A 14823-nucleotide genomic window follows, 5' to 3' on the forward strand; every position below is an offset into this window, starting at 1 on the left:
GCAAAACTAAAAAAGCCCATCAAAAAAATATACGTCGCGAAACTCAGTCCGTTGAATCAAAGCAAAAACAAATGCAACATGTTAGAGATGAAAATCGAATTCGTAGACTTTCTTTCTTTTGGTGCTTATTGCACGGTTTTATTTTGATGAGGACTACAATCTGAGGGCCTTGCTTTCTTTACGCATGATATATTTTTTATTACAGTACAGAATACATATAGAGAACACATGAAAGAATTTACAAGTACGTCCTAGAAAGTTGAAATTTGGTACGTAGACTCCTAGTGGGGTCTAGTTGTGCACTTCCCTTTTTTGTTGCATTCGGATGTACCAAAGGAGGTGTTTCACATCTTTTTAGTAGGAAATCACTGTTAATTTCGATGCAAACGGAAGTGGTGTTATAATTTGGCGGACACTTGGGGATATATCGCCAGTCTTTTGGTCGCCAAGTTTTGTCGCCAACTTGGCGAAGAATTTGGCAATTTTTTTCAAATCTGATTTTAATTTGGCCACTGTTGGTGATATTTAGAGAGTAAACTATTGAATCACATTAAAATTGCCAGCAATGGGGAAATGACATTAAATTGGAGTAAAAGGAAGTCATGTGTGTCGTCACACATCAGCTCGTTGTAAAATGAAGTAAAAACGGAAAAGTGGTCAACAATGAACGCTATCCACTGGAGTTTAAGGTTAATCTACTGGATTTAGGGTTAAAATTTAAACCATCAAAATAGCCCCAAACAGTTCGCTCACAGCTTCGTTTAAATGTAGATGCAATTTTCACCCGTCATATTTCGACCGGCGATCTTGAAATATTCATCTAAAATACTAAAGGTATTTGAATTTTATATGTGGCTGACACGAAGTTCATCGTAATATGAGATAGACAATCAGGGTCGTAGATTTTTTAAAATTTTTAATTTAATGTTATAGTTCTTTTTAATTACGTTCCTCCCTGTTCATGAAAATAAGTTAAAATAGTATGTGTTAAATGATTTTTTGAACTATTCTACACAAGCAATTTTGTCACGCTAATAAATTCCTTGCTTTGACACAACACCGGAAGCCGATGTTTTGCTAGAAGTTAGAAAGCCACGCAAACAAGCGCTCTGATCCAAAACGACAGATGCGTTGAGCTGATGTATTCGCAACTCCAATAAACTATAGGGGACGCTACAACCACTGTCTAATGGCGGATGAAAAAGGTAAAACAAACAAATGCCGTAACTTATAACTTGCATCTTCGCTTCGTGAATGGCAGTAATTTTTCATAGTGTTTGTTGGAAACTCTCTTTTCAATTCTTCTGAATTTACATTACACCACAAACTGTCTGAAGCCTGTAATTTACCCCAAAGAAAACACGTGGAATGGAATGTTTTACCTTTTTCTTTAGTATTGTTAACCACCACAAGGTAGCGTATTCGAGCTCTGGAGTTGCGAATTACTGGGCCCCAACTGTAAAAAATATCATCTCCTTTAATTACGTCTGGGGTTCATTCATGAAAAGTGTTCAGCCTTCACATAGTTCATGAGTCTTATTTTTGCCTTGATCAAGAATTTTAAATCTTGAGGACATGAACGTAAAACTTTATCTGGATCGCTGGTAAAATCGGAGAGCTCGTGTCAATGTTGCTTCACGTTGATGGTAAAGCATTTCAAAAATTTATATTTTCATCCACTGTTTGTAAGTAAGGAAATAAGCCGGACGAGAAGAGTGGTAATCATCTGAAATTTACTCTTAAATACGTAATTATGGATTCTGAAGGAGTGAAGATGGCGGAAAAAACTTCGGCTTCTCCGAAAATTGAAAAAGAGACTGCATCGACTAAAGGTCTGGGTCGCCAAATTATGAACGCCATCCGCAAACTACAAGGAACTCAAGGAACCACTCTATCCAACATCAAGTCGTTCCTGAGCAACACCAGGAATGTGGATACAAAGCAAAAGGGTGCCGAAATCAAGATGTACTTGAAGAACGCTTTGGATCGTGGACAACTAATGAGTGAAGCGGGAAACTATAAAGTGGCTGAAAAGGTGCAAAAGAAGATTGGTAGAGGACGCAAAGGACGTTCAATGAAGACATCCCCCAAAAAGCAGGCAAGAAAATTGGCGAAACCCAAAGCTACTAGGAATACTGGCCAACGAGGATCCAGGAAAAGAAAAAGCCCGAAAAAGAGTGGCTGATATAACTTTCAATTTCATTCAGAACATTTACTTTTTTTTCGAAATTTGAAACGTTCAAAACATTTGGAACTAGTAAATTGTAAAAAAAAATATTGATAGTATTCTAATCTCCATTTCAAAATATAAATTGTCAATAAATTAAAAAAAAGTCAAGTTATTTTAATCTCTGTCTCTTAGAATAACCTGAACCTAAATGATAGGTTTAGGGGAATAATCATAACATGGCCAAATAAGCGAAAAAATATTCCATTGCTAAATTTTTTGCGCCTCATAATTAATTTTGCTTATTAGTGGAATTTTTTTATGTTTTCAGGGAACTTTTATTCGAAATATTTATTATGTTAATTTCGTTTTCTTCACGCTATAGATGATCAATGGGGTCACAGTCAGTCGCCAGATTTGAAGCAACTTTCGGAACAGGGAAAATCAAGTTTTGCAGCAGGAAAAAAAAAAAAAAAAAAAAAAAAAAAAAAAAAAAAAATATATATATATATATATATATATATATATATATATATATATATATATATATATATATAAATAATAGCTAATTTGAGTTCTGATATTTTGAATTCAAATTATGTTTTTCGCAATCACGAGTTGCGTCAGAACCCTACTCATTGGAGCTATTGTTTCTAGAAACGGCTCTGGTTCTCCCAAGCCTTCCCCTCCTCCTGGGCGATTACGTGTATGTATGTAAGGACGTGTATGTGTGTAGACTTGTGTGTATGTAGGAGTGCGTGTGCGTGTGTGTATGTAGGACATGGACGCCGCCGTCCAGGAGCAGTGGATTCCGGTGGACAGTGCTGCTAGTGCAGACCCAGGACCAGTGCAGCTGCATGGGCCGGGGGACGGTGGTGTTACAAAACCCCTCCCCCCCCCAAAATGCAACCCCCCCCCCCGCAAAATATACTGTATTGATCTGTATATATATATAAAATAGCTTCTCCTGACTAGTGATGTGCCGGATCGTTAAAAAAGTAGATCCGCGGATACGGATCCGGATCATTAGTGTAAAGATCTATGGATACGGATCTCAAAATGTTTTTTTACCCAATTCAACTATCAAGTGTAAAATTTGTTACCGAAGATATTCCCGTCAGAATAATGGCAATTTCTTCAAAAAATGTCAACTGCGGCAAAAATATAATCAAGACTATGATTTACTCTTTAAAGAAATCTCCGTTTAAATTGAGGGAGAGTTGGAAGGAACGGGTGAGCGCTGCATTAATGCTTGGATGGAATGTGAAAAATTATTTCTAGCTTACTCGGTAAATGTAGGATACAGGAGCAAGAGTGTAAAGCTGCTACTGGACAGGCTAGAAATAATTTTTCCCATTTCATTTCAGCATAAATGCAGCGCTGACCCATTCCACTTGAACTTCTCCGACCGACGAAATACAGATCCGGCAACACCTTTACAAACAGTAAATAGAGAATTTAGTCTCACTTTCTTTAAAGGATGCCGAGAAAAACAAAAATGAAGAATAACAGAAACCCCAAATCAGTAACAAAAACTAATATTAAATTAAAAATTAAAAAAATAAAACGTGTCCCAGAGAGCCGACCTCATATTAAGATGAATTTCGCGGTCAGAACACACATTTGTTAACAAATATGAACTGATAGCAGGTAAAAATTTTAACTCATTGAGCTTTTACTCCTTATCTTCCGACTATGAAATCGCTACCAGTCACGCGTATAAAGGCTTAGAATTGCATTTAAAATTTACTAAACAAGATTATAGCTCCTACTGTATATAAGTTGGAAGTTTCAAATAAATATCAAACGCAGAAAACTTCGTTCTTTCAATTAGGGCCAACATTTTTAATGTACGGGTAAATTTTTACTACCATAAATGTGAAAAAGTTAAAGGGGTTTTTAATTAATATCTCCGGTTATTAAAGTTCTAAAAAAACGAGGCCAAGCTAAGAACACTTTCGATCAAGTCACCTTTTGAACGAAAAATGAATTATCAAAATCGGTTCATCTATTTAGGAGCTGCGGTGCCACAAAAGACACACTGATACACACTTTTAAAACTTATTTCCCCTTCCTTTTTGAAACGGGTGGGAGGGGGGTACGAATTGGCTCCTGAAATATTATCTTATAATTTAAATAGGGAATAAAACCTAATTTAAACGGAATTTAAGAGTCTTTTATTCAAATATTTAAAAAATTTTAGAATAGAAATGATCCGTTTAAGATCCGTCAAAAACGTAACGGATACGGATCTTTATTTTCGCTCGGATATCCGCGGATACGGATACGGATATCCGGAACATCACTAGTCCTAATTGACAATCAACGCACAGTCAAAACAACTGAGGCTAAAGCTGAAATTTGGAACACAGGTTAATTTTATAACGCAAGCGTGTGCTAAGAAAGGATTTTTGGAAATTTCAGTTTTAAGGGGGTGAAACGGGATGGGAACGTTCCACACTCATCCGCAAAATTCTCAAGAACGGGCTCGAGTTCAGCGTCAAACCAGATATTGAAAAATTCGAAATTTTACGAGGTTACAAATATTCCAGTCTCATACACGTATTGTGCTAATTAACAGAGAAAATAATTAAAAACTCAATTTTTACGCACACTTGAACATACGTCTATGCCAAGAAATGGTCCGATTGTTTCGGTTTTTGTACCGCTGGAAAGCACATAAAAAATGAAAACTTCAAAAATATCCGCAAAGACTGAAGCTGCGGACATCGAAAAATGACTACAAAAAAAAGTTATAAGCGTTTGAAGTAAAAATTAATTTATTTCAAAAAGAAATTTCTTCCTCCATTTTTTGCGCGTGATTAATTTCCGATTCCGATTCACAACTGACTACAACTGTATTTATGTCGAGGACTGCATATTAAGTGCCTTGCCTCCATTATTTTTTTATACCGATAGAAGGCAGCACCATCACCGGATCGAACAGTTATTGAGAATTTAGAACTAGGCCAGGAGCTAATAGCTACCTGGTGCTAGCACCCCCAGAGGTATCGTTTCACTTGGAGGACATTGAGACCACGAGCATATTTAACGTCGCCCAGTCCCCTTTAATGACGACGGTGGGTCTTCGACCATCGAGGTTCGAACTCAGGACCCTCCGGCCCCGAATCCGACACTCTACCGATCGGGTTACCACGGCCCGAGATTAATTTTAGCTTGAAGAAAAGCTGAACAATATTATTTGTTGCCATTTCTTGCTTGAGTATTAAAAAGTAAAATGTCTTGCAATTTGTTTTTAACGCATTGGGGCTTTGTCTGTAGAAGATCTTTAAAAAAAATTTGACTCTTACTGGTTTTGTTAACGTAATTTTTAAGGGTGAATGATATGTTTTGTTTTAATGGCGATATTAATGAATATTTCTCTTATTTGAAAGGGTGTTTTTGATGCTTTTAGACTCTTTCTGATGAATATTTTCGAAATTATTCCAGACTATTATTTTTGAGAGAGCTGTCAACTCTCTTTAGAAACTGTTACCTTTATTATATCGGAGACCACGTTTTTTTTTCGTTATAGGTAGTTTACGGCACATTATCAACCTTGGCGATTGTTTTTGTTTAGCTTATTGCTAGCATGTTTGATTAAACCTACGTAGAAACTACTTATTTGGCGAAACCATGCATTATTTTGTCACTGTAATTTTTTTTTTTTGAACAAAAAACAAGACTTGAAACAAAACTAATAAAGTGAAAAGTAATTTTCCAAATAATTAAACCGAATCATTTAAAGTTAAAAAGTCCGCCAAATGAAAGACCTCATCAATTCGCCAAATCGACTTTAAATGATCCATTTACATATAAAATTATTTGCTAAATAAATATATCGAGTCATAAATAAATACGAACGTTCAATTAAAATAGAAATTAAAAAAGACCGAGCAAACATGACGACGATGTAAGCATATTTTTTGAAATTTCTTACATTTTACGGGGTACGGGATACAGGATTTCCTTTTCGTATTAGATGTAACTATGTTTTTTAATTACGTTGTTTTTCTGTTGGGTAATTTTCGTTTTTCGTTAAAAATATTGGATCGATAATCGGTTGGAGTTCGCTTTGCTTGCTAATTGGGTGTGTTACTGTAGCGTGATCGCTTGGCGATAAACATAGGCCGGGGGATTAATTATTAAATTTTTGGCGAATTTGGCCAAACCCGAAATTTTGGTGTGGTAACCCTAGCTCTACATCAATGAAATATCCGATCCAAAATGGCTAAACTTAAGCTAATGCGTCGGCCCGTTACGACGGCATCGGGCCGGCGCATCAGCTTAAGTTTAGCCATTTTAGATTGGGTCTTTCATTGTTGCGGAGCTAGGGTTACCAGAGAAAAGTTTCGGGTTTTGCCAAATTAACCAAAGATAATATTCATTTAATAAATAGTTCACTTGCCGCTAATAATTGTTCCCAGTGAAAACGCAACAAACGCGATGACTTGCCAGAAAAGACAACCACTCAAACACGCACTCCGATCCAAAATGGCTGATGCGTCGGCTCGTATATATAGCGGCCTTAGGCCAGGGGTTTCTGCAACACTGCCATCCCTCGGCCCATGCAGGAGCTGCTCCTCTGGCCTTGGGCCTGCACTAGCAGCACTGTCCACCGGAATCCATTCCTCCTGGATAGAGGCGTCCATGTCCTACAAGCACACATGCACACACACACTCCTACATACACACAAGTCTACGCACATACACGTCCTTACATACATACACACACATAATCGCCCAGGAGGAGGGGCAGGCTTGGGAGGACCGGAGCCGTTTCAAAAAACACTAGATTTGAAAGACGAAATAACATATATTATTGCCAAAAAAAAAAAGCCCAAGCCATTAAATATATTAAACTTGGATGCGTCAGAAGATTTATGCAACTGTTGGATCTGTTCTAGTCTTGATTGAATTTCATTTCCTAAGACAACTTTTGAATAATCGTTAAGATTTGTTTCAGCCTCACAATTTCAGTCAGAAATCAACAAACTCTATGAGCTGAGTGAGAGTAAGTTCATAAGAATTTAGGGGAAATTAGTGATTTTCAAACTTTAGTTACACTGGGACATGATGTCCCCAGGGGATGAATTTTATATATGTACTCAATGCCCCCCCCCCCCCCAAGAATATGTATACAAAAAATTGTTACCGTAAACCCCTGGGGGCTATTACAGACCCCCGGGAAGGTATGATTTGGGGAATAAAAACGAGAGGAAGGAGGAGGGGGGGTCAATGGCACATCAGTAGAGCACAAGGAATATATGTGCGAGATTTCAGCTCGATCTCTCTTTTTGTTTGGGCTGCAGCCCTGTCAAAGAACACGAAAAGGTTTTTGTGTGTGTGAACAGTGATTTTCTAACTTAAATTTCTCCTCCCCCTGATGGTCCTGGTGATTATATTTTAGTATAAGTCGTCAGGGGCCACTAAAGGTAGAGCATACTAAAAATCAACTCCGGGGGTCTTCATGGGGCAGGGATACAGAGAGGTGAAAACCCCAACTTGCTCTGTCGTGTAAACTGTCCTTAGTCGCATGTTTAATTTCTTTTGTCTTTCTTGGCGATGGATATTAGGTTTTCTTGGTCACCGGGACGTTCCCGCGTCCCATGATAATCAATATAAATTATTTACAGCACATTTGTAATTGCATATAAGCACTCTAGTAGTGCTTTAAGATATGAAAAATTGTTGTGGGGGCATAATTTATGAAGAAATTGCTTGTTTAGAGAAGCAAATAATCTTTCAATTGAATCTGCCCCCCCCCCCCCCAATTACAATCGAAAAACAATGCCAACTTATATGTACAAAAAATTAAATTTTCAATGTCAAGGGGCAATTGACCCGCCCCTGACCCCCATATTTAATACGGATGAGGGAATATACTGGGAAAACAATAAAAAACACAAATGCGAATTTGCGATTTTTTTAATCAGAGGGGGAGGAAGCCCCCCCCCCCCCCATTTTTTGCTTAAATGATGGGCTTGGTTACCAGGAACCCCTTATCAATGAAAAGATCGTCCTTAGCCCCGAATGAATTTTCATTCATAAACTCACATCTTTTACTATGAAAAAGGAGCTCTTAATAGATCTGAAACACGGGTCTGCAATTTAATTCGGATGTTTATGCATTATAATAATGTTATTAGTGGATTTACGCATTTTAAGCTTTGAAAACTTGTTGTAAACCGAGAAATGTTGAATATATAACTGTTTTATGTTTTCAGTTATAACCTCCCCCTTCTCTCCCTGTAGCATTTTTGGGGGTAGCAACATTCAAATTCGTATTCCTCTTGCCCATACCTTTCAGAAAAACTAACTCCCTTAATTGTATCACAAAAATTGAACGGAAAACCACTTGCACCCCAACACAGTTATAACCCCCCTCCCCCCATACACCATTTTAAGGGTTGGCAACATTCAAATTCGTTTTTCTCGTACTAATACCTTTCTGAAAAACTAACTCCCATAATTATATTACAAAAAATGAACGGAAAACCACTTGCTCCGCAGCAAAGTTATAATCCCTTCCCCCTTTGCTGCATTTTCGAGGGTAGTAGCATCCAAATTCATTTTCCTCGTGCCAATACCTTTCAGAAAAACTAACTCCCATAATTGTATCACAAAAATATAACGGAAAACCACTTGCCCCCCCCCCCCCCAACAGTTATAACTGCCCCTCTGCATCATTTTCGCGGGTGCCAACATCCAAATTCGTTTTCCTCGTGCCAATAACTTTCAGAAACAGTAACTCCCATAATTGTATCACAAAAATTGCACGGGAAATCATTTACTCCTAGACTATGCAACAGTTGGATCAGTTTTAGTCTTGATTGAATTTCATATCCTAAGAAAACTTTTGAATTGTTATATCTGTTTCAGTCATGCAATTTCAGTTAGAGATTAACAAACCCTGTGAGCTGAGAGTAAGTATATAAGAATTTAGGGAAAATTAGGGAATTTCAAACTTCAATTATTCTGACACATGATGTCTACAAGATTACAATTTTTGTATTTGTCCTCAATGCCCTCCCCCCCTCCCCAAGAATGTTTTCAAAAAATAATTATCACAGGACCCTGGGAAGGTATGATTTGGTGGTCAAATGGCACATCAGTAGGGCACAAAGAATGTGTGTGAAGTTTCAACTCAAACCATCTTTTCGTTTAGGCTGTAGTCCTTATAAGAAACGAAAGCTTGTTTGTGAACAGCGACTTTCTAACTTTAATTCCTCCTTCCCCTGATGGTTGTATGACTTGCCAACCTTATGAAAAGAAAAAACGGTAGATCCAGTCAAAGCTTTAAGGGAGAAAAAGGGAGATTTTAAACGATGCTATAATAAGTAAAAAACACTGTTATAACAAGTATTTATTTAATTTTTTCATGAAAGAGAATTCACTCGTATAATCGCTCTTTTTGTTTGTAGATATTTCTTTTTTTCAGACATCGGTAAAGATGAATGTTAAACTACAACGCACGCTGTAGATCAAGATGAAAACACGCGGCGCAGTTAGCATGCGTTTGAAAACTGAACGATACCGCGAAAACGGCAACGGCGCATGCGTGAGATAGAAGTGGAAGTGCGAACGTAGAGTTAAACCAAAATACCATCTCCGGAAGCATTTCGGTCGACACTCCGAACGCACCCATCGGATGTTTGCCGCTCACCTTGCGTTCGACGAACCTCACCGGTCGATCGCTAAGTAACCGGTTGCTTACCGCAGCGATCTATGATCAACCGGTGAACGCATCCCTTACCATTCTAAGCAGTTGATTGGAGCACGTGATCATTAGCTGTCACGTGATTAACTAACCGGTTGTGCTCGTCGAACGTGAGCTCACTGAGCAGTGCGGGTTTGCTCTGCTAGCCACGCCATCTATTAGGGCTGTGAGTAACTATTTTAAGGAAGAAAATTAAGTTAAATTTTAAAAAAAAGAAAAAACCCCGAAAAAATAAAAAAACGGGAGAAATGGATACTCAAACGTACAACCGGGAGAATGGAGTAAAAAACGGGAGTCTCCCGTGAAAAACTGGAGAGTTGGCAGATCTGTAAAATTATAGTTTACGTCGTCAGAGGCGACTAGGGATTGATTATATCCAAAATCAACTCCGGGGGGTCTTCATGGGATTGAGATACAAAAGGGTGAAAAACCCAACTTGTTCTGTTGTGTAAGCTGTCCTTCGTCGCATGGTCAAATTTTTTTTTCTTTCTTGGTGGTGGATATCAGGATATCTGGCTTTGTTGGAGGCTGACATTTGGTTTTCTTGGCAGATGGGACGCTTCCATGTTGCATGACTTTTAATAAACTATTTTAAAAGGGCAAGCTAGTGATCAAAAAAATGGAAGCAAAAAAAAAAAAAAAAAAAAAAACATATTGCACATGAAAGCATGAAAATGCAATTCCTCATGCTATGTAGTGATGAAAATATCCTTTTGTATTTTTTCCGCTAATTTCATTGATATTCTATTATTTTTTTTAAATAACTTAATCCACACTAGATTAATTTTGGTACTTAGTAATCGAAAAAGAAATGAACATTAAAAATAACTGTAGTTATCTAATAAGTTAAATTAAAAAACACTTATTATTTGCAGCTGATATCGAAAATACTGGCACTTCACTGGAGAAAATACCTGTATACCAGCATTGCAATCACTAGGAGCAAGCCAGCAAAAAGCATTGTTTTTTGAATCCTACACACTCAAAAATAACATTAGCAGTTATGTTAGCAATATGAAATTCATTTGTAAAGTAATTTAATTAGCATGACATGAAGAAGAAGAATTTTTTTTTCTTAAAGAATAATATCTTAACTGAAAACATACATATATTTACTATTTCATGTTTCAACTTATTAGAAAGTTTTTTTTTTTTTTAAACTTTTAATAAATAATTTTTTCCAATAGTTCTAATATGGATAGAAATTTTTTATTACATAATACTCTTTTTTGTTTCCTGTGGGTTCCAAGATAATTGAACTGTTACCATAGAATGAATTAAAATCTTATTAAAGTACGTTAAAAAATAAGAACAAACATAATTTTCTTATTTTTTAACGTCAAAAATAATTATATATTTTGTAGCTCCCCCCCCCTCCCCAATAAGCCTCTATGATGACATTAACAGGGACCTCTGGAGTGGAAATACTTGTATCTTCTCCAAAATAAAATGTAGTTAAAAAAGAAAGAGAAGAAAGAAATATGAAAACAATAACAAAATACTTGCTCACAAAAGCAAACTGTGCAAGTTATAATAAATAATCTGAAAATGCTTGATTTAGTGACATTGAATAAAGAATTTATTCAAAACAAACTTTTTTCCAATTGCTTAGTAAGCTCAACTGAAGAATTATAAAATTTAGTCTTCAGGAGAAAAATTCTAAATGATCAACATAAAAAAAAAATGGTGCTAAAAAAAAAAAAAAATATCCAGTAACAATTTTAGCAGCAACTAATTTTCATTTGACTGATTAAATTTTTAGAGCAGTTGTACTGTTTCACCCCTCATACGGCAAAAATATTCGTTCTATTACATCCACATTAGATTTGTCAACACAATTGTGGTTTATGGCAGCAGAGTAATTTAATTTTAAAAATTCAGATAAATGCACACAGCATTTAGAGTGATATCCTTCAATAAGGATTGAGGAAGTATGAAAAGAAATCACATATGACACAAAAATTCTATCTCAAAGAAAAAAAAAAAAACCAATTTCCCCAATTAATTGCGGACTGCAATCCAGTTTTCAAAAAAATGGAATGTTGTACATAATTTGTACAGAAATAAAAATTTGTCGCACCAATGATATTTCACACCATTCATAAATAACATCCGATTATTGAGCAAGCATTGCTTATATATTTCTTTATAGACACCCACAGTAAAAATGAATCATATATTGATACAAAGAAAAAAAATGTTTTTTAAACAAGTACATTTTCAGCCGTTGTTCATTTTTACTTTAGCAAAAGCTTGTTACTGAAGGCAAAAAAGTTTTGGAAATGTTGAAGAAGTGAGTGACCCCTGACCTTTGTGTAAGGAGTCAACCACAACTAATTATGTACTAACAGAAATCGAGGATATAGTAGAACACAAAATAATTGCCTGTGCCATGGTTCACTCTTAAATTAAAAAGTATTGACCTATGTAAGTTGGGACCAGTCTAGCTGGGCCCAGAGCCTGTTGCTGGTTGTCACTTTTGTATTTGTATGTTTTCTTGAAAAAATGAGCAAAGTCCAACTTTGACCTCCAAAAACTTAAAGAAAAAAATTTTTTGTTGCAAAAAAAAAAAAAAAAAACACATGTTTAGTAGTTTTAAATAAGGGACATATCCTGAAAATGTTTGTAGAAATTCTTAGAAAATTATGTTTTAAAATCATAATTAATTTTTAAATGTATAAGTTTGTTTACATTAAAAATTCCAATGTTTTTCTAAGTTCCAGGTTTATTCCCCAAAATTTCTGGTTTATTTCTATTGTTAAAAAAAGACATTTTTTATTAGGGTTTTTATCACTTCTATTACAAATTCTACTTTTTTAGTTGCTACAGACTACAGTGTACTTCAAGTACACTAAAGTAGAAATGAGTTGGTGCAGGATCTTTTTTGAAACACAACTGCATCAAAAAGCTTTTTAGCAATCAGAGCACAAAATGTCAATAATTGCAACCATAGGAGATTTGGAAGGAAAAAAAATGTTGAAAGTCATAACCCTACTGTACATTCATACATTTTTTTTTTCTCTTTTAAATAACTTAAGTTAAATTCTAAGGACTTCAGTATAATATAAATCAAATGTTTCTAATCATTCACTTTGTAATACTCAATTCGAATATATTTTCATCAAATAAATTTTTGAATAAAATACAAACAACTCGAAAATAGAAACATTTTTATTTGTATAGCACTTTTTGAAAGAGTAATTCATATTTGTCATATTTACAAGTTTTCTAAGACACAAACATAAAGATTAGCTGCAAATACACTTTTATCTTTTAAGATACTCTTGAACTTGTTGCATAGTTTCAACATCCACAGTAGACATAAGGTCTTGGAATTTTGCATTGCTGACTGAGCTCTGGAGGGCCATAACTTGATTATAAAAGTAATCTCTGAGAACTACTGTGTATACAGGGTCTAACCTAGAAAGCTGTAATTATATTAGAAATCAGTTATTTAACTTTGAAAATAAACTTTATCCACTACATCAAGTTTCATAAAAGAACTGCAATTGCTAAGAGTGTTGCACATTAATTGATCAGTTGATTGAAGCATTTATACAATAAGTCTTGAAGCAATGTCCATTTAATACTAAGTGCTTCTCACATTTGCCTTAAAAAGTGATCCTTCGCCAGTACAACTGGCAATGCTACTCGTTGGCAATACAAGGATGATGTTGCTATAACAATGAAACCAAACAATTCAAACATTTGCTCTGTAAATATCGTCTGATATTTAGAATTGCTTTTATCTTTTGCTTTTTGCTTACAGATGTTTGCTCAAATTTAATCTCTCGTGCAATTTTTTTTTGCATAATTAAGTTGTTAATCGTTAGATTCTCCTCCATTAACTTCTAATACCTTCAATAGATGGTAGTCGCAGTTGTACAAAAATTAACTTATTGGGATCACTATTGCTCTATGTTAAAAGCAAGAAAGCAATAGACATGTAGTATTAAGGAGGCGATTACTAGACAGATTACATGATTATGTGGCGACAAAGATATGCTTATTTTGTTACCATGAAACCAAACAAAAAATTATTAATTTATGTCATGTGAATTATTCAAGCGAATTAAAAACATAAGAGACTAATTTTAAAAATGTTAGCACAATATTAACTTAAAAAATCCATTATAATTTTCCCCTCAAGCAGTTAGCAAGCTTGTTTTTTTTTTTTTTTTGCTACATTTTATTAATTAAGTTATTTTTTAAAAACTTTCCCTAGTTTTATAAGATTCAAAATTTATTCACTATCAACTCGAGATAGCTCGAAGCCTCATAACTCGAATAATCTTTGATCTTAAAGTTTTCACTAAGTTTCAAATTCTTGAGAAGACTGTGAGAACTTCCAATAATTCAAGGTAATCTCTTGGGACTTCGAGTTATCAAAGAGTTGACAAAGATGGAAAAAAGTAAAACCCAAATTATAGACATTATTAGTGTTTCAAGCTAGAATATGAAACATTTAATGTAGTTAATTTAAGTGCTAACAAACATAAAACTGAAAAATCAAATCTACCTCACGCTTTCTTTTATCTTGTTCAGTTTCTATATCTTCATCTTGAAAATCCAAAGATTTTATAACCAGCAAACTAGACAGTCGAGAAAAAAAATAAATCAATAAATTTTTGAAAATGTGTGTAAAATTGCATAATAATTTTTGTTGTTGCTAAAAGATTAAACTTTTCTGTTGCAAAAAATGCTTAAAACCTCCATATGCACGTATTCAGGTTTCTCAAAATGAATAAAATGTACAGGGAGTCCAAAAAGCCCTTGATGCAATTTAAAAATTAATGGAAAATCAACATATTGTCCAGTGAATATGCAGTTTGTGCCATAATACTTCACAGGTTCAAAAATTTTTATGACATTAAAAAAAAGGGGGGGGGGAGAAAAAAGCATAATTGTAGGTGATAATTGCTGTATCAAAATAAAA

At 35.1% G+C, this 14823-nt stretch overlaps 2 protein-coding genes across 2 annotated transcripts in view; one reads left to right on the forward strand and one right to left on the reverse strand.

Annotated features, from left to right (window-relative positions):
* Positions 1–1774: 1774 nt before the first annotated feature.
* Positions 1775–2185, forward strand: LOC129219982 (histone H1-like). The gene has a single exon (XM_054854304.1). The coding sequence runs from the start codon at positions 1775–1777 to the stop codon at positions 2183–2185; it is 411 nt and encodes a 136-aa protein (XP_054710279.1).
* Positions 2186–13047: 10862 nt separating this feature from the next.
* The window catches only part of LOC129219984 (importin-11-like), a 60366-nt gene continuing 58590 nt past the window's right edge, over positions 13048–14823 (reverse strand). The window contains exons 19-20 of the mRNA XM_054854308.1: positions 14407–14479; positions 13048–13315 (exon numbers count right to left, since the gene is read on the reverse strand). Of these exons, the coding sequence (XP_054710283.1) occupies positions 13154–13315; positions 14407–14479 (235 nt within the window). The 3' untranslated portion in view covers positions 13048–13153. The remainder of the gene's footprint in view (positions 13316–14406; positions 14480–14823) is intronic.

This window comes from Uloborus diversus, chromosome 4 (genome assembly GCF_026930045.1).
Source record: "Uloborus diversus isolate 005 chromosome 4, Udiv.v.3.1, whole genome shotgun sequence".
NCBI lineage: Eukaryota > Metazoa > Arthropoda > Arachnida > Araneae > Uloboridae > Uloborus > Uloborus diversus.